The sequence below is a fragment of the Oenanthe melanoleuca genome, chromosome 4A, assembly GCF_029582105.1.
Source record: "Oenanthe melanoleuca isolate GR-GAL-2019-014 chromosome 4A, OMel1.0, whole genome shotgun sequence".
NCBI classification, from domain to species: Eukaryota; Metazoa; Chordata; class Aves; order Passeriformes; family Muscicapidae; genus Oenanthe; species Oenanthe melanoleuca.
The window spans coordinates 4,661,010-4,688,878 of NC_079338.1; the positions used below are offsets into that span (position 1 = coordinate 4,661,010).

At 47.7% G+C, this 27,869-nt stretch overlaps 2 protein-coding genes across 8 annotated transcripts in view; one reads left to right on the forward strand and one right to left on the reverse strand.

Moving 5' to 3' along the window:
• The window catches only part of LRCH2 (leucine rich repeats and calponin homology domain containing 2), a 40,909-nt gene extending 34,139 nt beyond the window's left edge, over nt 1-6,770 (reverse strand). For all 4 annotated transcript variants that reach the window (XR_008840539.1, XM_056491799.1, XM_056491800.1 and 1 more), the window contains exon 1: nt 6,455-6,770. Coding sequence is in view for 3 of the 4 variants with exons in the window: in XM_056491799.1 (XP_056347774.1) it covers nt 6,455-6,740 (286 nt within the window). In the remaining variant the exon portion in view is untranslated. The remainder of the gene's footprint in view (nt 1-6,454) is intronic.
• An 8,595-nt stretch (nt 6,771-15,365) lies between these two features.
• On the forward strand, nt 15,366-26,435 carry LOC130253313 (UAP56-interacting factor-like). 4 transcript variants are annotated; one of them, XM_056491809.1, is made up of 9 exons: nt 15,366-15,511; nt 17,784-17,927; nt 21,657-21,799; nt 23,065-23,189; nt 24,022-24,103; nt 24,537-24,577; nt 24,660-24,734; nt 25,379-25,490; nt 26,247-26,435. In XM_056491809.1, the coding sequence occupies exons 1-9, from the start codon at nt 15,430-15,432 to the stop codon at nt 26,340-26,342; spliced, it is 900 nt and encodes a 299-aa protein (XP_056347784.1). In that variant the 5' UTR covers nt 15,366-15,429; the 3' UTR covers nt 26,343-26,435. The 4 variants fall into 4 exon arrangements, with proteins under 4 accessions (XP_056347784.1, XP_056347783.1, XP_056347781.1 ...); XM_056491808.1 differs by having other exon boundaries at nt 15,367-15,511; nt 24,019-24,103; XM_056491806.1 differs by having other exon boundaries at nt 15,368-15,511; nt 24,019-24,103; nt 24,534-24,577.
• Nucleotides 26,436-27,869: the final 1,434 nt, after the last annotated feature.

Genomic DNA, 27,869 nt, shown 5'->3' on the forward strand with positions numbered 1-27,869 from the left:
TGGACATCACTTAGGGCTTACCTGTTAGTTGCTATTTCAGGGATTAAATTTCCCTCCTTGCCAAGCAGGCTTGAAAGTACACAAAGACTGAAGAACATCCTTTCTCAAGAAAATTTTACATATTCCACATTTTGCAACATGAGGATGAACTCAACAGATTAAGTCAAGGAATCCTTCATCATGCTGCAACATTAGAAAGATACAGACATTTCCAACACAACGTAACACAGTGCTCCAACTCTGGAGTGTGTTCAGCTATTTTAGCACAGCATGATTTAAATGGAAAATAAAGAACACATCACCAGGATCACTCCTCAGTCTGGCACATGAAGGTGTAAATTCCATACCATGTCAAAAGGACATAATCCATTACTTCATGTCAAGGATTATCTCCTCTTCATTACTGAAGGTGCCTTGGCTCTGCAAATTTTTCAGAGTTTGAACTGGTAAGCAGAAAATCCCACTGGAAGCCTTTTTTGTTTTGGGCACTTCTGTATTTAGTCTAGAGTATAACTATTAAAATGCTTTACTACCAGAAAAATTGAAATGTATTTTCTTGACAAGTCAGCAAGACTTCTTAAGCTGACATATTACAGACAATGCATCTTCCTCTCACTTCAACTCTCCATCACTTACTGGTTTAATTCTGACAATTTCTTTTTTGGCTTCGAAATTTTTTAATTCCAAATTCCTGTTTCACAGATAAGTAATATAAGGGAAAGTAATCCTCATCTGGCAACGAAGCAAAGCCTGGGTTTGTTAAGGAATACCTCAAATATACACAAAATTCCCAAGACTTACACCAGCCTCTGTATGCTCAGTAACACACATCCAAGCCTTTGTCTGATGAGCTTACAATCTAAATAGACACGAGACAAGCTACAATCAACCCGCAGTAATCAGTGTTTACTACATGACTTATCTTTTGTGCAGATAAAATGGCCTGTCACTGGATAAGTTAAGCAGAAACACTTTGTAAGCAAGCTAAACTGCTGGAAGACAAAGAACACTGAGGAACAAGGCAACTGCACTAAAATGTAAGCAGGAAAAGACCTGAAGAAACTGGGTAAACCAGCAGCCCATGAGCACTGAGTGAACAGGGTCTAGGAACAGAGACCAGGAGGCCCCTGCTGTAGCAACTTCAGCATCTTACTTACTGGCTGGTGCTTCCTGCTGACTCTGTCCTACTCATGCCAGACCTCACAGCAGCATTTAAGAACGGCCACAGCCTCTTCTATTAACTTAAAAATGATTCTATAGTATCTCCCATTACTGCATGTACCAACTTGAAGCACTCTCAGAAACCTTTTAGTTCTAGGTCAGTCTTCAACAGAACAAGTTCTCGTCACGACATCCTGCTTTCACTTATGGGAACGGTGCTCAAGTGACAAGTGGCAGGAGTGCTTGCTTTAATACCCAGATGGTCAGGGATTTGCTCCCGGTGCAGTTACACCTGCTGCTCAGCTGCCACAGAGCTGGGCTCAGGGCTCCTTCAAGCCTTTTAACTATACAAACCTTGCTTCAGAAGTCATATTTTGACACTTGGAAACACATTTGTGATAATCACGCCTGACAAGCAACAAAACTATTTTTAGTTCTATACCAGAGAATAAGACTTAATTTTTTATTTTCACCTGAAGTGCGTGACCTCCTCTAGACTGGTCAGAACATTCTCCTAGCAAGTGGCAAACAATCCCAGACTGGAAGAATGATGAAGATGAGACTCTTGGACAGCCACAGAAAAGCAGAGAACTCGGTAGTCTCTTTCCACTGTCATTCCACTCTTTTATCACAAAAAAAGTATCAACTAAATTCACATTTTCCAGCCTTCAGCCCTGATTTAGTTACCTTTTTTGCTAAGGACAGATTTCAGCATTAAATGCCAGCCTTGCTGAGAATATGAGTATGTACTTTTGAATCAGTTCCAACCAAGCAGCACAACTGAAATGGGAAAACACACTTTACCAAAAAGAGTATCTCAAAGAGCAAAAGCTACTCCATTTTTCTTTATTGCACAAGGTTTTGCAATACAATTCACAATCTAAATTATTTGCCCCCTCTGCAAATAATCAGTAACAAGTAACACATATCAAAAGAAGTTCCTGAGTTGATCAAACACAGAAATATTCTAGATGTTAGATGCTGGATATTACAAATGCAATTACAATGCAATGGTAAATCTAATTTTGATGGATGGAGATGGTAAAAAGTAAAAAAATTACATATTGCATTATTTTTGTAGGTCAGTATTTCAGATAAGGCTGTAACACTAAATTTATTGGGTTTTTCAAATATTAAGATATACGTGGTATCCTTTTAGGCAGACAAATAGTAATAATCAGCTCCTTTAACTTCAAGTCATCGAACTGAACTTGCCCATCACACCAAGTATCCTTAACAAATTCCTTTATAGTGGCTTTCAGCAAGAAAGCCTCAAGCACACAGAGCTCATTTCTGCTTTGCCCAAACACTGGACAGGCTGTGAGAACACTGCCGAAAACTTCTGTAATTGTTTATAAACTGCGTCACTTCCAGATTCTGCATCAGATGTATTTCAGAGCATAAACACCAGCCCCTCTCCCCCAAAAAGCAGAGAATCTGAGTTCCTCTTTTTGTTCAAATCTGAAGGAAATGCTGCTGAAGAACCACACTTTGCAGTGTTCTTGATTTCCAAAATGTAATCAAGATTTAGGATATATATCATATATGAATGTTAATTTTTTTTTAGCTGAATACGGGATTTGTTGTTGCTCTTCAGTTCTGCCGTCCTCAATTTACTCAACATTGGCTCCACCAACAGTAATAATTTTATTCAGAAAGGAAAATATAATTGGTTTAGAAGTGCATACTGTAGAGGCAGAACTGCATTATAAATTAACATTCTTATGCATTTCACACTCAATATTAAGCCTTGGGGGCTTAATCTGTAATCACATGAATGACAATATGCCCTAGAAGGGCCATAAATAGGATGTAAAAAAAGTGACAGACATGCAAGTAACAGTGACAACAATCTCTGTAACAACACCATGCCAAGACTGGTACTGGCCACGACAGAAGGGTTCACTCTTTAGTCATACTGGAATACACTAATGTTACTCCTCCATGCTATGAGGAGGAAGCAGGGGTGAGAAAGGAGAAATTTCAACATTCATCTATTTACAGGCAATCATTCACCTACTTATAACTGCCTGGGAGTTCCCTCAGAATTAAAAAGTGGGATTTGAAACTGTGACAAAACCATAAACAAATAAGCCTGATGGCACCACTGGAGCTGTTGGTCACACACCTTTCGTATTTATTAAATTCATTTTTAAAACGTGCTCAATAAAAAGGGGGCAAATTGCTAAAGGCACAGGTTGACTTAGGTTCCTGTGCTATCTTGTCAGACTGAACTATCTTTAAAAAAATAAACAGCAAACACACAACTCTTCAGCTAAGCAGACTGTGATTACACTGATGTGATACACTCAATTACTTAACTGCCAGGGGGCCTAATGCTGCTCATACAGAAGCAAAATCACACATAAAATTACTAGAATATTCAGGGTATCTCTTGATTTCTCAATAACTATGGTTTTATTTTCTCTTCAAAAGGTCATTAAAAGCAACACAAGATCTGTTTGGGCAGCCATAAATAATAAAATAAGGATATTTTCCAGATAAATAATAAAATAAGGATTTCCTGGCCAAAGTGCTGCAAGGACAATCCACAGTTAAAAACAAACAAACAAAAAGAGATAAACAGGCAGAAATAGTCACTATGCTTTAGACACACATAATTTAAAATTTAAAAAAAAGTATGCCTTGGTATTCGCAAATTAAGTATTGGCAAGGCATTATGTAAGTTAGATGCAAAATAAAATCCCAAGCTATTTTTGATAAATCAACAGAAGTTGTGCTTCAACATAGCTCTTGCTGAATTCACTGATATAAAGATAGAATATTCTGGGTTTACAGTAACACTGCAGATCTTACTGCCTAAGGGTTGGTGATATGGGAAAGAAATTGTTTACATCCACACCGGCCAGAAGCTGTGTTTTTTTAAATATTTGTTTCAAGTACCACGGAATTGAATTTCAGAGTCACTGACTTAAAACAGAAAGTGAAACTCTGCAAAGATTTGTGACCCAAGCCCCCATCTCCTATGCTTTAGCCTCGAATTGTTCATGGGGATATTTGCATGTGAAACAGGGATAACTGTTACAGAAATACCAATAACTGCGTGACTGTTGCCTCTCAGGCAGCTGCTAATTCCCCACTGAGCTCCAGGCCACATTGACACTGCCAAGGATGTCCATGATTCACCAGAACAATACTGCTTACCCACTTGACAAAAATTTCTACAGATCAAGACAAAATACAGACTACAGGTCTTTTGTTTACAAGCATCTTTTGAAAGACATCTAAAATCTGTATTTCACCAGGATTCATTCATAAACCAGGACTGCATTACATCAGGATTCTCCCGAGATGGTAGTTACATAGACCCAGATTAACTATTTCAGTACAGGATTTCAGAGCAGCAAGCAATAAAGCTATTTCTGCAAGAGACAGCCCTTAGAACATTTTCACACCACCATTCACAATAACAATTCAAATCTGATGGGAATGACTGGGCTTTACTACATCCTAGAACAGAAAAACAAGATCATTGCAGACAGCTCTGACTGCATGTTGCGATTCATAATAAATGGACCAAAAAAACCTACCAAAAAGCACAGCAATAATTAGAAGCAAACAAAAAGTACAGAACCTTGATGGACCAGCTTCAAGATACAGAAAGTATTTTTAATAATAGACTGCCTATCTGCCTACAATGCTTCTTTCTTTCTGAGTGCTTTGGTTATTGAATATCTATGGAAAGCAGTAACTGACAACATTGCTAAATACATTTTGATGCTACTACCAAGAAAACTCCAGCTCCCTTTATTTCATGGAACCTCTTTTTATTTCCAGGCACCACCATGGACAGTCTCCTATTCCAAACAATGTGCCAGCTATTCATAATAGAGAAAGAAAATCCCCAAAACGAAACAAAACAAAACCCCACACACAGCATTAATTCACTCAAACAACATTTTCAAAAGCCACTACTATTTGTGAACAAAAGATCCTGGGCCTCTCAGTAATATTTTCGTCTAGCACATTATTTAAAATTATCCATTTTCAGCAACTACCCCAGCAGCAAAAAAACCCACAGGGAAATGGAGATGAGCCACAATATGAGAGAACCTCCGTGGAAAACGTAGCTTTGTTTTCTAGGAACCATACAGAAAAGTGCCTCCATTTTTATTGCACCTAAAAGCCTGGGTAAATCCAGGTCCACACTCACGATACCCAATACATCAAGCTCTCCACACTCACTGCTGGATGCTCACACATCCCTCGCACCCGCACTTGGAACCATCTTCCTGCCGAGCCGGGACCGCGATACCCCAGGCGATACAGCTTTTACTGCAAGGGCTCCGACACCCTGGAAGGTGCAGCCCAACCACAACACGGAGCTCTCATTCCCCCGAGTGCGAACTCAAGCGCTCCCATCAGCCTGCACACCCCGCTGCGGGCACACCAACTGCAATTCCTCATCCTTAAGGCACGTACAGACCGACACAGGGGACAAATGCCCGATTCCCTGAGACCGCCTCTCTTCCCTGCAGGCACACAGAGGGCAGCACCTTTCCCCCGCCGCGCATGGAGCGGTTCTCCCCGCACGGCCCCGGCAGCCCAGATACACCGAGAGCGCCGGCTCCGCTCCCAGCACCCCGGGGGAAAGCGACTTCCACCGCCAGAACACCGAGCACCACAGTGAGCTCGGACACGCACGGCCGGGCGGTGAAGGGAGCCCCTCTGGCCGCACAGCCCTGTGCACCCACACACACAAACACACACCCCGAGCCCTGTGCCCTTCCACACTCACACACACCCCGCTGCTTTCGCACCCGCTCACACAGAGCCGCTCCCCTCCACCTCCCCGGGCACCTCCGGCTGCCCCCGCTCCGCTCGCACACAGAAGGCTCAGCGTGCCCCGCTCACAGCCCACACCTGCACGGACATTCGCCCCACACTCACACGGCAGAACCGGCCCCCAGTGCTCCCAGCGGGGCAGCCCCGACACCGCAGCCCCACATCCTCCACACCCCGTCCCGCTGCCCGCACGGACAGCCCCCAAACGCGGAGCCTCCCCACTGTCCCCCACTGCCCCCACACAGCGGGGTCCCCGCTCCCCACCCAGAGCGGCCGCTCCCGTGTCACCCCCTCGGCTGCCCCTCAGCGCTCCCCTCACACCGCGGGGACCCTCCCGCTGCATCCCCGCTCCAGGGCCCCGCACCCGCCACCGCCCGGCCCCGGCGCCCACCACAGCAGCTCCGCGCCCCCCGCCCTCAGCGCCGGGCCCGCAGCGGCCCCGCAGGACGCCCGCAGCCCCGGCCCGCCACTGCCAGGGCCCCCTCACCTGCTTGCGTCGTGTCGCTCAGGTCGCAGCCGCTGCCGGGGAAGTCGCGCAGCTTCCTCCCGCTCAGGCACAGGATGCCCGAGCTGCCCGCCTCCTCCAGGGCCCGCTCCAGGCTGCGCACCGTGTGCGACTGCGGCAGAGCTGCCGCGCCCCAGTGCGGCCCGGACGAGAAGGAGAGAGTCAGGTGCGCGGGGATCCCGAGCCCCGCCGCTCCGCTGCCGGCCGCCGGCCCGGTCCCGCTGCCCGCGCCGTTGTTGCCGCCGCCGCCCCCCTGCCCGGCCGCCATCTTGACCGGCCCCTCCACAACAACGGCCGGGGCCGCTGCGCAGGCGCCGCGGGGCCCGCAGAGGGCGCTCCGGGATGGGGCGGGGCTTCGCCCTGTGCTCAGCAGCGCCAGCCAATCAGCGGCGACGGCGGCGGCGACGGGGCGGGGCTTGGCGAGGAGACGCGCGGCTGTGTGCCCGGGGCTGGTGTGCCGCTAGGGGGCGCTGCCGGGGATGACGGATCGGGATCGGGATCGGGATCGGGATCGGGATCGGGAGCGGGAGCGGGAGCGGAAGAGGAAGAGGGATCGGGATCGGGATCGGGAGCGGAAAAGGGAGCGGGAGCGGGACGGGAGCCGGATCGGGATCGGGAGCGGGAGCGGGATGGGGATCCTCTTGGCAACGGGGGCATCCCGACAGGGATGGTCCCGCAGCCGAGACGGGACGCTGCGGCCCTGCTGGGAGGCTTCGAAGCCGAAGGAACACGGGCAACATCGGCTCCCTCTCGGCTCTGCCCGCTGCCCTCAGCACTGCTCGCTCTGCCCGTTGCCCTCAGCACCGCTCGCTCACCCGCTGCCCTCAGGCTCTGCTTGGCTCTGCCCGCTGCCCTCAGCACCGCTCGGCTCTGCCCGCTGCCCTCAGCACTGCTCGGCTTTGCCCGCTGCCCTCAGCACCGCTCGCTCACCCGCTGCCCTCGGGCTCTGCTCGGCTCTGCCCGCTGCCCTCAGCTCCGCTCGCTCACCCGCTGCCCTCGGGCTCTGCTCGGCTCTGCCCGCTGCCCTCAGCACCGCTCGGCTTTGCGGTCGCCCCTGCCCCGGCACCGCTCAGCACCGGCCGCTCCTCAGGCCCGTCCTGCCCGGGAGCTCCAGAGCCTCCGTGGCCTCTGCCTCACAAACCCGGCCAGCGGCAGAGCCGGCCGCGGACTGCGGATCCCCGCGTGCGGCAGCGAGAAAAATCACCCAGCAATCGTCCGTGGCACAACAAAGGGAAGACGAGCCAGCGGCTCACCCTGAAATGGATAAAGGAACACTCTCAAAAACCCCACAGACACGAATGCCCGTGGCTCAGAATGTGAAAGGGCACTGAGGACACAGAAATCACAAGCCCGTTGCAAGGTCCAGGGCCCAGTTACCTGAACAAAATGCTACAGAACTGCTGGGATGATGGATGGATGGATGGATGGATGGATGGATGGATGGATGGATGGATGGATGGATGGATGAATAATTGCCTCCCCTACCATGTAATCAGGCCTTGTTAGTTGTTGTCTATTTATCTTCCAAAAATTGCTCTGGAGCTGTGATCAGGAAGTGCTAAAGAAAGCCTCATAGACCCACCCACATTTTTATGCAATTGCTGTGTGTTTGATAAGCAGAATTTGCTTTTAGTCTTGAACCACCTGAAGAGCCTTGTATTGTTGAATTGATTTGGATTGGTGTTTTGTTTTTTTTTGCATGCACATGTCATGCCTAATTTGGGGATCTAAGGGAAATTCCCTCTACAGGGGGTATGGAAGAGGCTGGCCTTCAGCCAGCAACACATCACTGACACACAGCTGAGCCATTATTGATCACAAAAGGATCAGACCTGAAATATCATGTGGGTGATGTCGAGGTGAAATTCAGTAGAGCCAATGAGCCAGGATCAGTGAGCAGGTCCTGAGGAGTGAAGGGTTCAGTCCTGCTCTGCAGTGCTGTGTGGATTTGGGGATCACCCTGTCCTGGCACACAGATTGCCCTTCCAGCAAAGAGCTCTGGGTTCAAAATGCAGCTGCGGGGAGACAAGGGGTCCCATTGTCACCTGTAAATAGTGTGGCTGTCTGCTTCCTCTGGCCTTAGCTGTACTTGTGGGAGCTGTGGGATGCAGGCTTACAGATGAATATCTATGTCAGTCTGGCTGGGCCAGAGCTTCTGCTCTTGTCCTGAAAAATCCAATCATTCCCTGGATTCACAACAAGAAAATACTTTATAAACACTGCAGGCTGCTGCCCTCGGTTGAGGTTCCGGCCAGAGAGGGTGGAGGGTGAATAAACTCAGACTGGTGTTGGGCCAAGTGTGTAGGATGATTTTGCCTGTGGACATGGAGCAGGAGGCACGGTGCCTCTGCAGCTGGCAAGAGTGAAGCAGAGCAGGAGCCAGGATCAGCTCCAGTACATAAATTCTACTAAACGTTAGAGACAGTTGCTCTGAGTTTCCAAAGTGTGTGGCTCACACAGGGCCAGCTCAGAGATGCAGATTGGTTGTCCTCCCTCTCAGCTGCATCACTCAGCCTCTCACTGTTTAGAGCCCAATTTAGATAAAGAGGTTAAGCCCTCTTTGTATGAAATAGGCTTGACAAATTGCCAAAAGGTTAAAACACTTTTTGTCACCAGAATTCTCACATATGAGGGGCCTTTTTATCTTTAACCAAATACTCACTGTACCTGCAGGTGCTCCTACAAAAAGCAAGCCAAATTGGCTCAGACACACTCACATCTTCAAAGGAACCGAAGTTTCCCATACAGTAGGCTGCAAGCTATGTCTGGGGCTTTTCCTAACAGGTCACCAAAAATTCCCAATCTGCAAACTGTCTTGAGCAAATTGCTGCTTACTCAGGCAAAAGCTTGAAAGCGGATTGCACTTTCCTGTGGTAGAGCAGATTTACCTGTGGGGGTCATTTATCACCTCCAGTAGCTGCAGAACCAGAACAGATGTCTGGAATGCTAAAGTCTAATTACTTCTATTTATAAAGGATTTCACAGCCTTTCAACAGTTCTTTTTCCCCATGCCCTCCTTTCTTTGTCATCTCACAAGCAAAACCAGGGTTACTAGTCTAGTGGCAGAAGGCTCCTCAAACCAATCTTCCTGGCACAATGAGCAATAAGCCCTATGGCTTACTGTGCCATCCCTCAGTTTCTCCTATAAAACAGAGATTATTGCATTTTCTTATTTATTATGGAAGTTGAGTACAGGAAGAGGTGGAAATGCTCATATGTTGTCATGAGACTGCACAAGACAAGCATATTTTGCAGCCATGTCAGACAGAGTCAAGTTTCAGGAGTTTGAAAATTTCTGAAAATCCCTCTTTAAAAGTCTTTGTGGTTACCCACATCTGCTCCAGATGAGATGAAAACTCATAAAAATATGATGTCAACAAATTTCATGTTAATGCCTCGAGGAATGAGATCTAGATCAGGCTTTGATCTAACTTTTCAACATGGAATGCAAGATGTGTTTACTCACAACTCTTGCAGTGAGGCAGCCCTTGGCACAGCTGGCCCAAGCCAGGGAGTGAGAGCTGCGTGCCCGTCCTGCTGCTCTGCTGCTGCACCTCCTCTCAGCCCTGCTCAGCATCATTGCTCACAGATTCAGAGTTCCCCAGGGCACCGCCTTCTGCGGAGAGCCAGACGGGGTCATCTGTAACCTTGGTGTGAAATTGATTATGACAGCAGGGACAGCAAGAGAGGAGTCCTCTGTCACCTTTGTCATTCTGCAGTGTGTGCTGCAGGCTGTGTCCCAGGGCAGGCCAGGTCTGTGGTGAGGACATCAAAGCGCAGTGACAAAGCTGAGGTGCTGCCCAGGGCATTGTGCAGAGTGATGCTCCCTCAACACCTCCACAGTGCTGGCAGGCCTCTGCCAGGCCACACAAGCTCTGGGCACCTATGGCCAAGCAACAGGCATTGTCAACAGGAGACCCCTGAAGCTTTCAATGTTCCTGAGTTAAGTACTTGAGGTGAACACAGAGCAGGGCTTTGTCAGCCTAGATTGCCATTTGCTTAGAGAAATTAAATCCTCCTGAAATGTCAGCACTGAGCTTTTTAGCATCCTTTAGACACATCCTTTTGCTTTAAGCAATTAAATAAGAGTTTTCCGACTGTTCTTGCTGTGCTTCTTTGTAAGTACACTCAGAACTCCTCCATGGGTGAGACTCTGAGCTAAGGCAGTCACTGTTCCTTCAGCACTCCCGTGATCCTGGTGCCATCTCCTTGATGCCTCTTCAAATATTTTGTGTTTACTTTGCTTATCAGCACATGCTCTATGTGTCATGGATATTGCTTTTCTTCTTTGAGACCTGCAGATGTGCACAGCTTCCCGCAGACAGTTAAAATAATCTCCAAATACCTGGATTCAAGATTCATACTAAATCTGGCCCATTTTGAAAGTGAAGCAAGCAAATTGTACATGTATTCCTTCTTTGATCAAAAGGCAAATGCCACTCTATCTCTGCTAAAGGGCAGTCATTTATCTGAAACACCATTTTAAAGAGCTAGAAATAGCTGAGAATACTCCAGCATCTGATGCTTGAATAGAAAGGAAGCAAGCAGGATTCTGCCTAGCTGCCTCGGCGAGCAACATCTGTTCTTAACGTCTTTTTGTACAGACCACAATAAGAGAGCAGATCCATTAATGAGAATATTCCCAATACCTTTCCCATTGGGAGCATCTAATTCATTGCACAGCTAGCAATGCTTCATTGAGCATGAGGAAACAGAGTTCTGAAGGCAGTGGGAGGGAAGCATCTCTCCTTAAAGATGTCATTTCAATCCCCACGTATTCCAGCTACATGCGCTGGAAATACCTTTTCGTGGTGCTGCAGAGGCCTTTGTCCTTTGCTGATCATTTTGGTGTGATTTCAAATAGGATTTGTCCTTTTGATCTATTTTGAATAATTTGTTTGCTGTGCAGTAGCATACTTGCCTTGCTTGTTTCTTGGAGAGATTAGAAATGTAGCCTTTCAGTGAAGGTTTACTTTAACATTGAGAGATCCCTAAAACAGCATAAAGTGAAACTACTCCTACATGACAACAAGCAGCACAGCCAAGAGTTGTGTACCTGTGGATCTCCCTTTACTGGAATGTGGCTTGGCTGGTAGCACTGATGCTTCCAGCTCCCTGTTATCCTGTCTTTTATGGGATGACTGTGGGACACTCTGCATACTCGTTTTGCATGTGCCAGGCTGAGATGGCAATTTTAATACACAGAGAGAGAGAGAGACAGAAAAAGCCAACAACCCCTCTCTAAAAGACTCAGTTTTGCTCTATGCAAGCATCTGCTAAATTTGTAAGAAGCAAAGCAATGGTTTTGTCATTATCCATGGTGGATCTTGTTTTCCCTGAGCAGAGCTCAGTGATGTGTGTACCTCAGCCACTTTATAGCTGTGTATGAGAAATACACAGCAACTTTCTGCATAAAAACTGAATTATCATCATCAATGTAGTTCATTCTGGGAATGGCTAAAATAAAGAAATATTGGTGCAACTAGAATTTTCTTCAAAGAACCTGAAGAAGTGGGTTTTTTTCTTCCATCTTCTAAGAAGATGATTTTCAAGTGGCAACATATGGTTGAAAGGCCATGTTCAGTATCTAAAAATAAAACATAAGCTTTTTCTAGTGGTGGTTCACCAATTTTGGAGCAAGCTGTTGTAGCTGTACTGCTACCAGTGTTCCTCATGAAGAGTTGAGAATGATGTTCCTGGGGTTCTCATAAATTAAAAGGCCTAAACATCCCCTTGTGGGCAAAATACAGTGTCACAAAAGTGATCAGAGTTTTGGCCCATTGAATTAAGTGATTGTTTATGCTTTGAGCAATTCTGGGAGACGCTGGAAAGCTTCCATACCCTCAGATAAAAAATGTGTGCATGCAGATTCAAAGCCTTTCCTTGATACATATTCCTACAGCTAGCTACCCAGGCTTAGTTCCCAAGAAAAAAAAAAATATTATCAATTGAGTCATGTAGTTTTAGGTCTGTTTCACTGAAAGTGAGCACTCATATATTTTGCAATTTTGTATTAAGTAACTGTGATATGAGGTACCCCTGGGAATAGAAGACAAAGCGACCATTGTTAATTTTGAGATCAGGGTGTAAGATTTTGACAAGTAATTTAACATGCAGAAGATTCATTAAATCTACTTAGAGACCAAGAAAACATTTCAGATAATACAAGTGTTTGACTGCTGGCATGTGTTCCTTTCTCCCACTGAGTTTATTTTTGTTTAAAAGCCTTCTACGGTTCCTTGGGGTTTCATTAGAAGATCATCTGATAAACTGAAAGGTGCAGTGCCCCAAGGTAACACTTGCTCTTTTGGAACAAGCTGGTCCTGCTTGTGCCTAACAAGGGGGAGGAATGCCTGGTGCCCTTGGCAGAGGTGCCCCAGTGCCCTTTGAGGGCTCAGCTTGGTGGTTTGTTGCCACAGTATCAGTGAGTCAACACAAAACACTTCTAGAGGAAAGCATAGCATAAATACTTTTCCCCGCCCTTTCTAAGTTTCTTTTTTCATTGTTCGTTTATTAATCTCGCTTTTTAGCTGTGAAAGTCACATTCCTGACATTCCTTTTTTAGGATGCAGGGTCAAGTCTGTCTGCCAGACACCTGCAGTCCTCTCCAGTGCAGGGGGACTGTGCTTTAGAGGAGGTTCTGGCTCTTCAGGCCTTTTCACCAACTCCAGAATGTGTCACCTACACTGTTGATGTGAGAAATTACTCAGGACTGAGATGATGGCAGTGCCTAGACATACTAAGCAAATGGGACACTGGCCAAGATGTTAAGAGGTCACAGACTGGCAGTTAAGAGATAAGAGCTCATACTTCCCAGATGAAGAAATACAGCTTGGAAAGGTTTTATCATTGCCCTTAATGCTATGCACTTGAAGGAAAGCAGCTAATTAAACCTCTCAGCTGGTGAAGTGGAATTTGCTGCAAAAGCTGTATTGTAGTTCCATGAAAAAGTGTCCTTTGAATATTTTAGAAGTTGCCATTTCTAAACTCTGCTTTTGTCTTCTTTGGTCTCAAATGTTTGTTTCACTAAATATGATCAAACAGAAACACTGCTGGAAATCTCTCAGCTATTGCTTCCAGAGTTTTTGAAGTGTGCAAGATTATACAGAAAGCCAGGAGAGCTTTCATGACACTGACCTCACAGAGTGACCAACTCCAACTGCTGCCCTATGTGGAAACCTGGGTCATTCAGCTCACAGCTGGCCTGTACCCAAGGAGACTCCAGGCCCTGCTGCAGTCCTTTCCTTGTGTCTCTGGACAGCTGCTGCTTTGCAGGACACTGCCCAGAGCCCTGCTTTGGCACCCTCCTTAGTACTAGAAAATGATACTACTGTAAACCTCCTCTCCCAGTATGTATTTAGTATGAATTACTGAAATCTGGGCTTATACGGATACTTCCAGCCCTTCCCCAGCAGCCACAGCTTCTGTGGATACTCTGGGCCGTATTGCTGGGAAATCTCAAGCATTCTCTTTGGAGGAAAGCTCTTGGACTAGGGCAGCATTAGAGCCAGTTCCCAGAGAATAGCAGAGCCCCCAGCACACCTTGTGTGCCACAAAATATTGCAAACAAGGTATCATGGCCGCAGTTCCTCACATCTCACATCAATCTGCTTCCATGGTTGTTCTGCAGCATCACTGCAAAATACAGCAAACATTACTTGCTGCTCCCTCAGCATTGTTTCATAATTTTTTTTTTTTTGTGGAAGAACAACTCCCTAAACCAACACTTTCAGAAGCACTTGATCTTTCCAAGAGCTGTACACATACCAGGAGGAAATTTTTGCCCTGGTTGATCTGCGTGTAGAAATTTCTCTCCCATTTGAAGTGGAAGGTGGATAAAAGAAACTTTGAAAACGCAAAACATGCAGACATTGTTCACTATTTATGTAACCCCTATTACGTACGTGGTGAGGAAGTTGATTTCACAGCATTTATCATATGGAAATCTCAGAGAAAAGCATGCTCCTCACTTGATGCATGACAGCCCTTTAGAAGATGTTGTTTCTCCTATCTCTTTTTTATGTTTTCACCGTCTTTAAAAGTAGAGGAAGATGGTTTAGCTCACATTTTGTATTCAAACTGTAGGATAGCTTTGCCATAACCAATGTGTCAGAGACTGAAAGATCCCCTGAAGAATCTGAGTTCTGTGAGTGATTTGGGGATATTGCCCCAAGACCAGTCCCAAATGGGTGCTTCCTCCTCCAAGTGTCCATAAATACGAGAACAGACCTCCAGCACGAATACGAACCACGACTATCTCTGTTTGTAGACTTGCCTTGTTTTTCTGCTCTTCAGAACGAAGAGGACATTCTGTCGTTCACATGTCTCAGAATTGAGTGCCGGGTTGTTAAAATACATCTGCTGCTGGCTTAAACCGCGGAGGAGGAGGATTAAGAGAGAGAACAGTGTCAACCCAGAGGCTGGAGCACGGTGCTTAAGACAGAGAGACAGAGAGGAGGTGCTGAGGGACAGGATCGCCGGGCAGGGTGCGGAGGACAGGGAGCCAGGGCAGGGCTGAGCGCAGGCGGAGAGCAACGCTGGGGCAACCGGGGCTGGGGCCGAGAGAGCCGGGACAGCCGGGGCGGGCGGGAGGGCGGGCGGAGGCCGGGAGAGCCGGTACAGGGGCAGGGACAGCCGGGGCAGGGGCAGGGACAGCCAGGACAGCCGGGGCGGGGGCAGGGACAGCCAGGCCAGCCGGGGCAGGGGCAGGGACAGCCGGGGCAGGGGCAGGGACAGCCAGGACAGCCGGGGCGGGGGCAGGGACAGCCAGGACAGCCGGGGCGGGGGCCAGTACAGCCAGGCCAGCCGGGGCAGGGGCAGGGACAGCCGGGACAGCCGGGACAGCCGGGACAGCCGGGACAGCCGGGGCAGGGGCAGGCACAGCCGGGGCGGGCGGCGGCCGTTGCGGGGCCGGCACATTCCGGGCAGGCGCAGTGAGCGCACAGCGCGCCGGGCCCATGGCGGCGGCGGGGCCGCAGCCGGCGCCGAGCCCCGCGGCGGGGCCGCAGCCGGGGGCCGAGGAGATCGACATGTCCCTGGGTAGGTGCGGGGCGCTGCCGGGCGGCGGGGCCGGGCCGGGCCCCCGGGGGCTCCGTGCGGGCGGGGGAGCCGGGCTGGCTGTGTGCGGGATGGGCCGGGCCGGGCGGGCCGTGCGCTGCCCCGCTGCTGTCCGGGTGTGTGCGGGGCCCGGCCCCGGCGCTGGGCCGGCAGCCGCCCGGAGCTCAGCCGAGAGCGGCCCGGGGGGCTCCCGGAGAGCAGCCCCTGTGACACGGGAAGGGGAGCCATGGCCTCGCCGTGCTGCTATTTATAGCAGCTTGCTGCGATGCTCGCCATTCCTTTGGCACGGGGAATGTGGACTGTGCATAAACAACCAACAACCGCCCTGTCATGAGCTCCCCAGGCCTGCATTCTGACGCATGGACGAAACATCTTGGTGGATTATCGTGCTGGCGTCCCTACTGTGAAAGAAAAGTCCACCAGCATCTTTTATTGCTGGTCAGGTTCCTAACTAATACCTTGTGCCGTTTCTTCCCTGTGAAGAGCCATTTGTCAGGAACAGCAAACATTTTCCAGTGCAAACTCAAACTGATCCCTCAGTTTATGCACCCTATTTTATTGTCTCTGAGGGCCTATAACAACGGTGGATCCCTCATTTTTTATTTATTTTTTTCTCTCATGGTGTTGTACATCCTTTTAATCTTTGCTGCTATGTGATGCTCCCTTTGCTTTTGCTCTCCCTTAGTGCTGCTCTCTGTCAGGTCTCCTGTGGTCCAACTCCATATTCCATCCAGAATACACCTTACTCAGGGTAGAAGAGAGAATGGGAAAACAAGATGCCCCTGGTGAAGAACTTTTTCCATCATGTTTTTTCTGTGCTTTCAGATACTTTTGTGCTTTACATGAGCTGGCAGTCACAAAAAAAACTGCAGGAGTTGCCTTAAAGCTGCCCTGATGGATGTAATTCTGCCTCGAGGGCATAGATGTACCATAAATGACCTCTCAGGATCCCCTTGCAGCCTTGTGTAGTCCATTACATCGCTCTGTTAATCCTCTCATGTTTATGGGCAGGGTAACAACTCATACCCAAACAGAAGAGACACTGAAAGGTGACAAATCCGGCACCTGAGCATTCAGCCCCTCTCATTTCCTCATGCTGTGAGTAACCCACCCTTGGATGAGTGTGGGCCCCTCCCTGAAGAACACGCAGAGACGCTTTCAAAACACTTCAAAGCATCCTGTGCTCCAAATCACACATGTCCCAAAGGCACATTTAGCAGAGGCTATTAGCAAATTCATCCCAAGTACATGGTCCAGCATCTCCCAGCCTATTATTTTCTTGGCAGACTTGAAAGAGAAATCACAAAAGCAGCCTATTACATCTGCTCTCATTTATTTTCCTTGGGCTTTGTATTCATTTGGACACAGGAGTTTCTTGATAGGAAATGACAAGGAGCCAGTGCTGGAGGTATGATAATTCATGGGAAGCATGCACTGAAAGCTGATGGTACTTCTGTCCTTTGACTCCAGTGATACATTAAGGAGCTGGAGTAGCCACTGCCTGGGAAAGGGCCTGTTTTGGACACTTCATTTCTTGCTAGTTTGTTCAAGTTAAAACATACTGCCTGCAGCTTCACAGATGTGCCTTTATTATTTGCAAAGGATTTCCTGGAATATTTAAGGTTAAAGGAAGAAAATGTTGGAAGATATGAATTAATGAAGAGGCATCCCTTTGCCTTTGCCATCCCTCTTCATCAGAACAGCTTGAATTAAGAAGATCCCGTTGATTGCAGACCAGCTGATTGAGAATGGAAGGGCCTGAGCTGTTTCTTGATTGAGCTCTGCATCTGACAGTACTTTGTGCATGAGCCAAGTAGCTCAACAGCTGTTACATCCTCCCCTCTTTGGCCACCTTTCCTACAGCCACTCAAGTCAGACCTTCTCAAAAACGTTCTCTGCCAGCACTGAGCTCCTGGTGCCCCTGCACAAACATCTTCCCTTAGGCTTGTGAGAAGCCTGCAGGATCAGATCCCTCGGTGGATGGGGTCTGACACCTCTGTCCTGCCCGTGGTGGCGACGTGCTGGATGGTGGCACATTTGTAAATCATTTGCTCCACTCTAATCTCCAGCCCACAGGAGCCCAGTAAATTGATCCTATACTTTCTAAGCTAAGCTTAATCTTTCATTGTCTGTCCAGCGTAGCTCACAGAACAGCAAGCTCTGTGTTTACTGTGGACAATTCCAAGCACCCAAAGAGGGAATCACTGTTGGTGGAAAGTGCAGTTTCTGTGGATTTCTCCTCATTTCATTCTAGATGACATCATAAAGCTCCACAGGAAAGAGCAGACAGATGCCAGCACCGCGGGCGACGGCAGAAGGCAGCAGGTCAAGAACAGGAGCTCAGCCTCCGGCTATGGGCGGCCCCGGTACGGCGCCTGGAAGCAGAGGAATTTGCAAGGTAGATGGGCACTTGAGACAGCAGAGGCTGGCCAGCCTGGAAATGCTTTTTTTTTTTTTTAGCAAAATCCAGCTCTTAAATCCTTTTCCTATCCAATTTCTGTGATGCACTCAGGCTCTGATTAGCTTTTCTCCCTGTAACAATGGAATATCAGGGCCCTTTCAGAGCATAATTCATCCATTTCTCTCCCTTCCACTCTCTCATGAATTACTAATTTAAAGTGACTTAATATCTATTCTCTATTCCCTTTGGCTTTGCATATTTTAATTATGCCTCTTCCTAATCCTCATTTTCCCAGAGCAGACTTAAATTATCCAAATTACCCCTTCAGTAACTGTATTTGATAGCTCAGTTATTGAAGCTAAATTGTTACTTTTGCCAAGCATGCTATTTTTATGGTGAGGTTTTTTTATACTACTAAGTGATCACACCTTTATTTTGTTCCATTGGGTTTTACCTACAAACCAAAGTTATCTGCTGCATGAAATGCCATCTCTATGAACTTTTTTTTTTTAATTACTGCTAAGTCACTCCCTGAAGATTTTAGTGATATTTTGCAGAAATATCTTTGCAGTCTTATATTGGAGTGCCAATCACACATCAGGACTGGGAGCAATCCTGCTTGTCTCTGCTCTGCCTCCCATCTTTGTGTTCTTGGTGTCCACCACACAGTGCCTTACTGAGGATTGTTCCAGTTCAAAACATAATGATGATAAATGCCCTTAGCAAATTGATTTTTCTGTCAAAACCCACAGGCTTTGATATTCTCCTGCACTCAAGCAATTACTGCAACCAGAGGCAAATCCAATAAAATATTTTTTCCCTATTCCTTAGATGGGAGGACTTTTCTGTTAATTTATAGAATTATTTCTGCTAGCTTTAGTATTTCATAGGTTTTCAGTCAGCCTGAATTCAGCCCTGCCAAGTGCAGAGACCTGCCACGCTGTGTGGTGCTGATTTTCGGTAGCAATTTGGGGAAGCTCAGCATGACTGGGAGTTTAGCCCATAATTCATTATGGGCTCAGTTCACTTTGGTCCCTGCTGAAATGCAGTCCCTTCTGGGCTGAGATGTGATAACTATCATCAAAATGATCTGAGAAGCCCAGCACTGTAATGACAGAGGAGGGGGAAGGGTATTATGCTGATTAAACCAGCAAGCAAAGTGCTGTTAATCCCTCTTGGAATATGGCTTAAACCTTCTCCCTAGTGGGGGAAAGATGATTTTTAATGATGTGAAATTTGAATTTCAAATCTCCTTGGAAAAAAGAGTCTGTCAGACATGGGAACTTGCGCCCAGACTGGACTGGCTGAGCAGAAGTGCCTTTTGGCCATCCCAGGTGTGCTCAGAACCAGGCTCTGATCACACACCCAAATATGGGATGTGTGTGTGGGGGGGGTTCTTCCCCAGCTCCTGACGCTGTGGGGTTTTATTGAAATGTTCTTACATTATTAAATATCTGCCAGGCCTTCTGCAGACATGAAGCCTCCCATGTGTCACACTTCAGGACGCAGATGACAGAGCAAGGCCTTGGTCCCCAGCTGGAGCGCTGGGGTCCCCCTTGGAGGCTGATGGCTCTGTCATGTGTTATTTGTGTTGGGTGAGCTGTGCCTGAGTGCACTGCTGAGCACAGGCTCTCTAATAGGAACAGTCTGACAGGGGCACGATTTTCTAGTCAGGGCTGCCTTTTGCAGCAGTCCCTCCCACTGCTCTGATGGAGTATCCAGGAAAGGCAGCTGAGCTCAATCTCTTGTCCTCTCTAGGGTGTAGGAGAGCTGTGCAGCAAGCCTTGGTGGCCAGCAGGAGAGCAGCCCAGCAAATAGGCAAGAGATAGGGACAGGCCCAGGGTGGGTGTTAAAGAGAAACAAGAAACAGCAAAAACAGACTGGGAGAATAGAAGTGAGAGAAGAAATCAAAGGGGCATTGACTACAGCAAGTTCAAATCTGGTAAAAAAGAAACAGTTTGCCAAAATTGAATGTTTGTCATGAGAGGAATATTCACACACCTGCACTTCTGCAATGAGAAGGCATTGTCTGCAAAGGAAATAACAGCTAGCCCCAGAGCTTGTGAACTGTGTTGTGTTTTTGTGCACGTTCCCAGCCAGCACCTCTGGCCATGGGGCACTAAGCACGCCAGTTTTTTTTTGCCCAGTGTTTGGGATCTCCTTCCCAAGGGCCTGTCCTGGTGCCCTTTTGTTTTAGAGCCAGAGCAGCTCAAATCATCTTCAAGCATGTTCCAGTGTAAGCAGCTCAGGCTGGTGCTGGCTGGTGTTACACCTGAGACTGGAGCTTTCATTCACTGTGGCAGTGGTAGCTCTTCACAGCAATTCCACTGCTGCCTCAGAACACTTCATTCCCAGTTGCTCCAAGTCAGTATAAATTGCTGTCTCATAGCAGTGGGTGATGTCAGATCAATACATGCACCTCACTGCTGTGTGGTTTGTGTCAGTGAGGTCCTGCTGTGGGATGCAGGGTTGGAGTGCACTCTCACTGCCCTCTGCCATGCACAGCTTTGTGCCTGATTTGTACATCCCCAAGGTGTGGGCACATCTCACTGCTGTACCAGCTGTTGGGGGGAATGGGCTCAAAACAGAGGGGCTGTATGCTTAAGTGACCTTGCAGCTGCAGATAGCAGAGTCTGAAGTAGCAGTGAAGGAAAACACACATCTACTCCTGTTTACCCTGGAGAAGTAGATCTTCTGGTTATAGATAATGGAGGTGTTTGGTAGACTTGGGGGCACCCTTCTGGACGTGCTTGAGGTCCCTGCCTTGGTACAGAGATCAGAACACAGCGTGGTGGTGACTGCAGGCAGACCCTTGATGAACTGGTGTGAAGGGCAGCACACAATTGTTTTTCAGAATTGGTGATTCTCCAGCACTGGTCCAAGCTTAATGGTGCTGGTGACTGTGCCCAAGTGGTTCTGCTTAGGCCTTGCTTCAGGAGTCTGCTGGTTTGTGAGGTAACAGAAATAAATTCCATCTTGGCATTCCAGCTGTGAGTTTGTGATTGTTGTTGTGCCTGTGTCAGCTCACACAGTGACTCAGAAGCTTGCTGTCTTATTATGGTTACAGAATTTTATTATGTGTAGTAATTAGGTTTGGAAGCACTGCCTCAGTCTGACAGGGCTTTCCTCTCGCTCAACACTTCAGCACTTTTCAAAATCATCAGCAGACTTAGGGGAGAAGCTTAAATGCAAGATGGAGAGAGTGTGTGTGTATCATAGAGATACATACAGAGCAGCAGGAGGTGTCCCCTTCAGTATGAGAAGTAATGGTGTGTCAAGCTAAAACAAAATAAATAAATAAATAAATAAATAGAGCTATTTCAGGCTGCTGTGGGGTTGGCTTTGGGATGCTCAAGTCATGTGTGTATTTGTATCTAAAGGCTTTTTCTGTTTCATAGTTAATTCATAGCAGTGTGAGCACTGACAACAGATTGACAGGTCTCCTGATGTGGGTGTTCCTGCCTTTATGAGGAATCAGAATTGTGAAAGGCTTTTCTCTTCTGTGTTCTTTCACATCAAATAATGTGTATGGCAGTCCTATATACAATAAGAATGCTAGAGAGACATCAGAAAAATTAATTATTTAATGTGAATTAGCATGACTTTTGCATCAATATTTGTGTGGACACTCCGTTTCACATTAAGTTAACCTTGTCATCTATTTACAAAACTGTAGTCATAAATCGAATTTTGAAGCATGCTAAAGTAAGAGGACTCTGTTTTTAGGACCTAATCGTTTCAGAAGAGGGTTTGGACAGCAACAATTCAATCGGAGACAATTCAGGAACACTTTGCCTGGTGGCAAGAGAAGAGCAGCTGCTGCATTTGATGGAGTGAGCCCTTTAAATCGCCAGGCATCAGCTCAGGAGGTAGGGGAATAAGGAAGGTGTGGCTTTTCCCAAATGTCATGTAGAAATCTGCTTGATTTTATGATCCTGGATCACCCCAAAGAACAATCTGCATAAAAACCACCAGCTTTTAATGTGTGTGCACAGCATTTGTATGCATAGGTGAGTACAGACATACATGCATATGGAATACCAATTTTCCAGTTGATTTTATAAAGCTTCTGACTTAGCATAATTTTACTGATCCATGGGTTTTGCAAAAAAAGATTTTTTAAAAATGGATCTTAAAAGGTTTAAAAATATTTCCATAAAAATTAATTCCATGGCATCTCATCTTACTGTTATCATTTAGAGGAGGTGTGCTAAGATTCTTTGTTATTTGTTCTCCACCCAGAGCATTTTCCAAGTTCCTGTGAATTCAAAGGGCAGACTTGGTGACTTGTCAGATGACTGGTTCAGAGGCATACTTTCCACCAGAGACACTGATTCCCAGTACTGTGACAGATAGTGTGAGAGGCAGCTGGGTTTTCCTGCACTGATGAAAACCCACTCAGTTAGGAGGTCATAGATGTTCAGTAAGCTTTTTAAAAAGTAAGTGCTGAACAGGATGGCACATTTAGTGAATGTGTTGTAGGGGTGTAAATAAGAAAGCCCTAAACTGAGCATGCATGTGCAAGGACTGAGGTTATTCCTGAAAAGAAACACACTCAGATACTGAGCATTACTGGTATTTACAGAAAGTAATAAGCAGTTGCTAGGAGGCAGAATTCTACAGTAGCTTCCACTTTGCAGGAATAAACCAAGGGGGAGGAATATGAAAATAACACCTCAGTTAGTGGGTACTAACAGTGATGGTAGTTGTCCCACAGAAATAAACAGGCTGGAGCCTGGGGCAGTTTGTGTTGAAACTGCAGGACAGACACTGCTGAGGGGTCTTGTGGTGTGTTTCATGCATCAGGGTGTGGTCCAGGCAATATTCCTGTCCAGACAAGAAAGGAACCCTGAGCAGGGCTATAATGCACAGCTTCTATGAGATTTGCTCTGTATGGAATGTTTTTTTTTTTGTTTCTTCTTTGATTTCTGCAGCATTAGAACAAAATATTCTTCCTGGCACTTGTAGTTCCATGTCCAGGAAGTGAGGCACACCCCCTGACTGATTGTTGACAGCAGTGTGAGCAGCAGTCAGCAGAGAGCAGGACCGTGTGCTGTCCCTTGCCCCCACCCCCTCTCCTTGTACCAAGATTGTGCTGCAGGTGACAACTGCTGAGGCCTCACTGCTCTTTCAGGGCAACAAGAAGAGCAATGCTTTTGCCAAAAGCAGCAGTGGGCAGCAGGAGGAGCAGCCACAGCCATCTCCAGGCCCCAAGAGATTCAGAGCAGATGCTGCCAGCATCCGCGCCCCCGGGAGAAGGTAAAATCTGTGATAACTCTGGGTTATTTTGGTTTTCAGTGTTTTTACCTGTGCAACTCAAGGGATTCTTCTCTCTGCGTGTGCCAGCTGAGCGTGGCTACAGCCATGTGCTTGTGCAGCACCAGAAAAATACCCCTGGGTATGTTAGGAAGGCACCTGGAAAGGAAACAACCTCATGGTCATAGCTAATAATGCTGATATTAATCTGTTATTTTATTTCAGGAAGCGCAGAAAATGTGACCTCTGTATTTTTATTAGACTTTGTCGCTTTGGGAAACACTTTTGAAGGGTGAATTAGCATTTATTTTCATACAGGCAGGAAATAGAGCTTCCAGCCATAAGGGATGGGCAGACACAGGGAGTCTGTCCCAGTGAGGGGCTGCAGGAGCAGACTGCCCCAGGAGCTGGGAGGAAGGCAGTGTGCCAGGTGCTGGGCACTGTCTCAGTGACTGTCTCATCGAGATCATTATGTTCTCTGAGCTCAAAAGGAAGCTCCTTGCAATCCTTTCTCTGCTCTGAGCAGAACAGGGACTGAATAACATCGAGAGGTCCTTTCTGACCTGATTTTTTTCTATGATTTTCCTCCCATGTTTTTTGCTTTTAATGAGCAAAGCTCAGAACACACAAATTGTTGCCTCATTTGAGCAGAAAATCAAGTTCCTCTGAAATCCTTTGCTGGAAGAAAAGCCTGTTGGGCTGAACTCGGTAGTACACAGCCTCATTTGCTTCCTACATTGCTTTTTAAGGTCAGCTTGGGTTAGGTATTTTGGCATTAAACATTAGAGAGACCTGGTATCATCCTTACCTCTTTCTCTCTCTCCTTTACCAGCAGGCCTTTCCTGCTGAACAGGGGAGCAGCGTTCCAGCAGAAGCGGGTGCAGCCGTGGTTCTCCAAAGCCCGTTTCCAGAGAGGGGTCAGTATTTGAGACATTTCCTCTGCACTCTGCTGGTAGTGACAAACCTTCACATTTTACCAGCCTTTGCCCAGCTGTAGCTTTACTTCCAGAATTAACTGGGGGGGAGAGAGGTGGATGACCTGGACGCTGCATGTATTGGTAGTATTTGCAGGCAATTTTTAATGCAGCTTGGTATTCTGGCAGCTGGGAAGTAAATCCTGGGAGGGTGATAAAAATAAACCTTGATGTTTATAGAGCAGCACAAGCAGGGCAAGGTAAAGCCACCCCATACACATCACTATGCCAGTGGGAAATCCCAAATTAGCATGTTTCTTGACAACTCGCAAGGAAGGAGCTCTTCAGATACACCAAATAAAATCCTGGAAAAGGAATCACAGTTTCTGAACATTAATTCTTTGAAGTAATTGTTTTTAAATATATTTTACAGCAGATGGATTCTCAAGGAGAAGGGAAACCGCCAAGGATGAGAAGGTAATTGGTGAACAAAGGCACAATGCAAATAGGACCGTGCTGTTTCAGGATTGAAGCTGGATAAATCTCCCTGTCTCGGCAGGTGGCAAGTGAAACCCAGCCCTGGAGCAATCCTGACGGTTTCTGTGGTTAATCCCCAGGCGGGCCAGACCAGTGTGTAAGTAAATGAGGTGATTTGTTAGGGTGGGAGCCCTACAAAAGCCATTGCAAATCCCTTTAGCATTATTGCAGCTTGCCTCTGTAATGAGTGTGCTGCTGAATGGTTCAGACCCAAAATGGTTAGCAAATGATGTCTGGTTCCTTTCCCAGCATATCAGGAGATAAAAATCTCTGGTATTTACCTGTAATTACATGGTAATCTGTAATTATCGAGCCCTCGTTTGTTATGCAGAGTGAGGAGAAATGGAAGCACCATTGTGGGAAGAGGTGGCAGGCTGGTTGTGCTGGTTGTGGGGTGTTGGGGAAACAGTGTGCCCCAAGGGGACACTTTGTGCTCACTGTGTAAAAGAAGCTCAGAGGCTGGAAAGGGGCAGCTGCAGGACCCGGCACCCAGCTTGGGGCAGAGAGAAGGATGAGTGAGTGCATGTTCTGCAGAGAGCACCCCTCAGTAGCCTGGATGTGACAGTGCCCAGTGCTGGAACTCTGGCTGCAGGCTGCTCTCCTGGCTGGCTTTCGACTCTGCTGGGAGTCATGGGATGTGTGGAGTGTGTGGGTGTGTCCTTTACTCCGTGCTGGTTTGCAGAGGATGGGAAGTGAGCTGCCTTAGCGTCCTGAGTGACTGCAGCTCTGTGCTTTCCCCAGGCCTGGATCCAAGCGCCCATTCCTCCGAAGCCAGAGACCCCCAGCACGGGTGACCAAGCCCCAGCCCAAGGGGGTGCTGCTGAGATTCAACTTCCGCGCCATGGCCAACCAGGTAGAGGATTGTCGACGGGACAGGAGGCACCTGGCTCCCTGCAGCAGCCCTGCCACTGGGCTCTTAACGTCACACTCAGGTTTCTGGGGCTGCCAGCTGGGTTTATCTAACACAACCTGTGAGGAAAGTCCCGTAGCTGTGTTGGCCAGGTTGCTCACAAAACGGAAGGCACTTGAGAAGACTGTTCAGCAACTACAGACTCAGCCCAGTTTTCCCCACTGTGATGGCCTGTCTTGGCCTGTCCATGTGCTTGCTTGGAGCAGGGAGGTCCTGCTGATGAGTAGTCCTGGCCAGAGGGGACTGTTTCACTGTCAGTGCTTCCCATTCCTCAGAGACATGTGGCACTTCTGGGCTTTGCTCGCTCTTTGCTTTGGTGCCCTTCTTGGTGTCACATTTTACACTGAAGTATGGTCCAGGAGCCCTGGGGCAGCTGAGAAATCCTGCTCTACCTTCTTCATTGCCGGCGTTTCTTGTCTGGACGGTTTGGTTTTACCTGATGCCTTGTGCCCAAATGCCATCTGCTTGCTCCTGTTCTTGCCGAGGATGCCCTGTGTCTTGGGGCTGGGAGCTGCTTGGAGGTTTTCCAGCCGCACACAGTCTGTCGAGCTCCCTGTCTCTGTGTGCTGAGTGGTTTAATTGACTAACCAGCTGTGAAACACCAGCCTGTCTGATGGGCTCTAATCAATACCCCGCTACAAGTTTGGCTGTGCTTTGCCACGAGACAAGGGACTGACTCGCTCTCGCTTTCCCCTGCAGACCAGCCTGACGCTGGATGAGAGGTTCTCTGGTCTGAGGAATAAGAGGCGCTTTACAGCGGCCAGGAGCGCCGGACGGACGGTCACCATGCCGTAGGACCGCGTGCTCGTCACAGGGACTGCCTGTGGCAGTCCAGGCTCCATGACAGGGGCTCAATAAAAGTTGCTAGATTCCCTTTGAGATAGCTGATTTGGCAATGTGCTGTCTCCTTCCTTACACGCAGAGTGAATGAGTGATTGAAGGCAGGGGTGAAGCAGGATGAGAGTTTGGGCCAGAGCACAAGGACAGGTGGGACATGGGCAGGGTGGTGGAGGGGGATGGGCAGAGATGGATTTTCTGGGAGAGCTCTGCTGGGAAGCTGTAGGGCTAGCACCAGTCCTGTCCGCCTGCTAAGGCACCCTGTGCAGACCAGGGTGATGGCTGATACTGGGAGGGTGTACCACGGAGCATTCCCTACGTGTCTGGTGGGTGGGACAGGGTTTGAGGGTGCTGTGCCTGCCCACATGGGAGACACAGGGAAGTGGGGATGCTCTAGCTACCCACAATCCCCAGCATCCACCCAATTGCCCAGCTTGTGCTTGCAGGCATCCCTGCCCAGAGGTTTGCAGTGTAAGACCCCTTCACCCTGAAAATCTGTTGCTTTGCCCTGACAGTCAGGCCTGAGCACCTTGCATTTCTCTGTGGATTGCTGTGCTGTTCTGACCTCTGCTGTGGGGATGGGGTGAGATGTGCCATGCTGTGCTGCTGGAGTCACTGTCCTCAGCACGGGGCACAGACAGGCTGCCCCAGCCCAGATCACATTTTCCAGTGCTGAGTAGTTCTGCATTAGGGTTTTTGTAGTTGCAGCTCCACCCATGCTCAAAGCAGCAGCATAATCAAACCAGCAGCAGTACTCTGATAAACATTGGCTGAGATGTTAATGAGCTGGGTTTAGACATTTGTTAATGAAGCCCTGCATCAACCCTGAGTAACTGCTCCATTCTCCATCCACTGCTGGAACCCAGCACTGAACATGCTGGACACAGCCTGTTACTGGGCTCTAAGCTGTACTTTTAACAGGAAATATTTGATAGACTGCTTTACATTTTACACTGAGCATCTTTAACAAGAGATTGGACTTGGTTTTATAGGAATGTGTGAAATGTTGTTGACGAAGCAGTGATGTATGAGTCCAGTGCACTGAATAAAAAAACATAACTTGTCAAATGGCATCTCTGTTTCTTTCCTTCAACAGCTCTTTAGTGCAAGTTCATCTTCTCAGTTTGACACTGCATAGGCTGGTGCTTTGGAGAAAACTGGTCCCCATTGGTGCTCACCTGCAGGCAGTTTACTGCTTTAAAAGCTGGCTCCAAAGCAGTGTGTTTTCAAAAGGTATTTTGTAAAATCTTTGCTGTGATCTCTTACACCTTGAATGTTATTGGCAAAATTATCAGAGCAGTCCTGGCTCTGAGTGTGTTCAAAATTAAATAAATGCACCCCAATGCCCAGGTTAGTGAGCTCTGGAGGAGACATCACCCCTTCATGCAGATAATCTGTATGTCATGGGAGTTGAAAAGTTGAACAAGAAACACTGTCACAAATGGCAGTATCCCTGATTTCAGTTGCCTCCTGACTATAAATATG

What these genes read in the sequence shown, in the direction of transcription:
- LOC130253313 (XM_056491806.1), top strand. Translation starts at nt 15,430, where the DNA reads ATGGCGGCGGCGGGGCCGCAGCCGGCGCCGAGCCCCGCGGCGGGGCCG. An exon ending in GAAGCAGAGGAATTTGCAAG is followed by an intron (nt 17,928 to 21,656) that starts GTAGATGGGCAC and finishes CTCTGTTTTTAG; the next exon opens with GACCTAATCGTTTCAGAAGA. An exon ending in AAGCCCGTTTCCAGAGAGGG is followed by an intron (nt 24,104 to 24,533) that starts GTCAGTATTTGA and finishes TATATTTTACAG; the next exon opens with CAGATGGATTCTCAAGGAGA.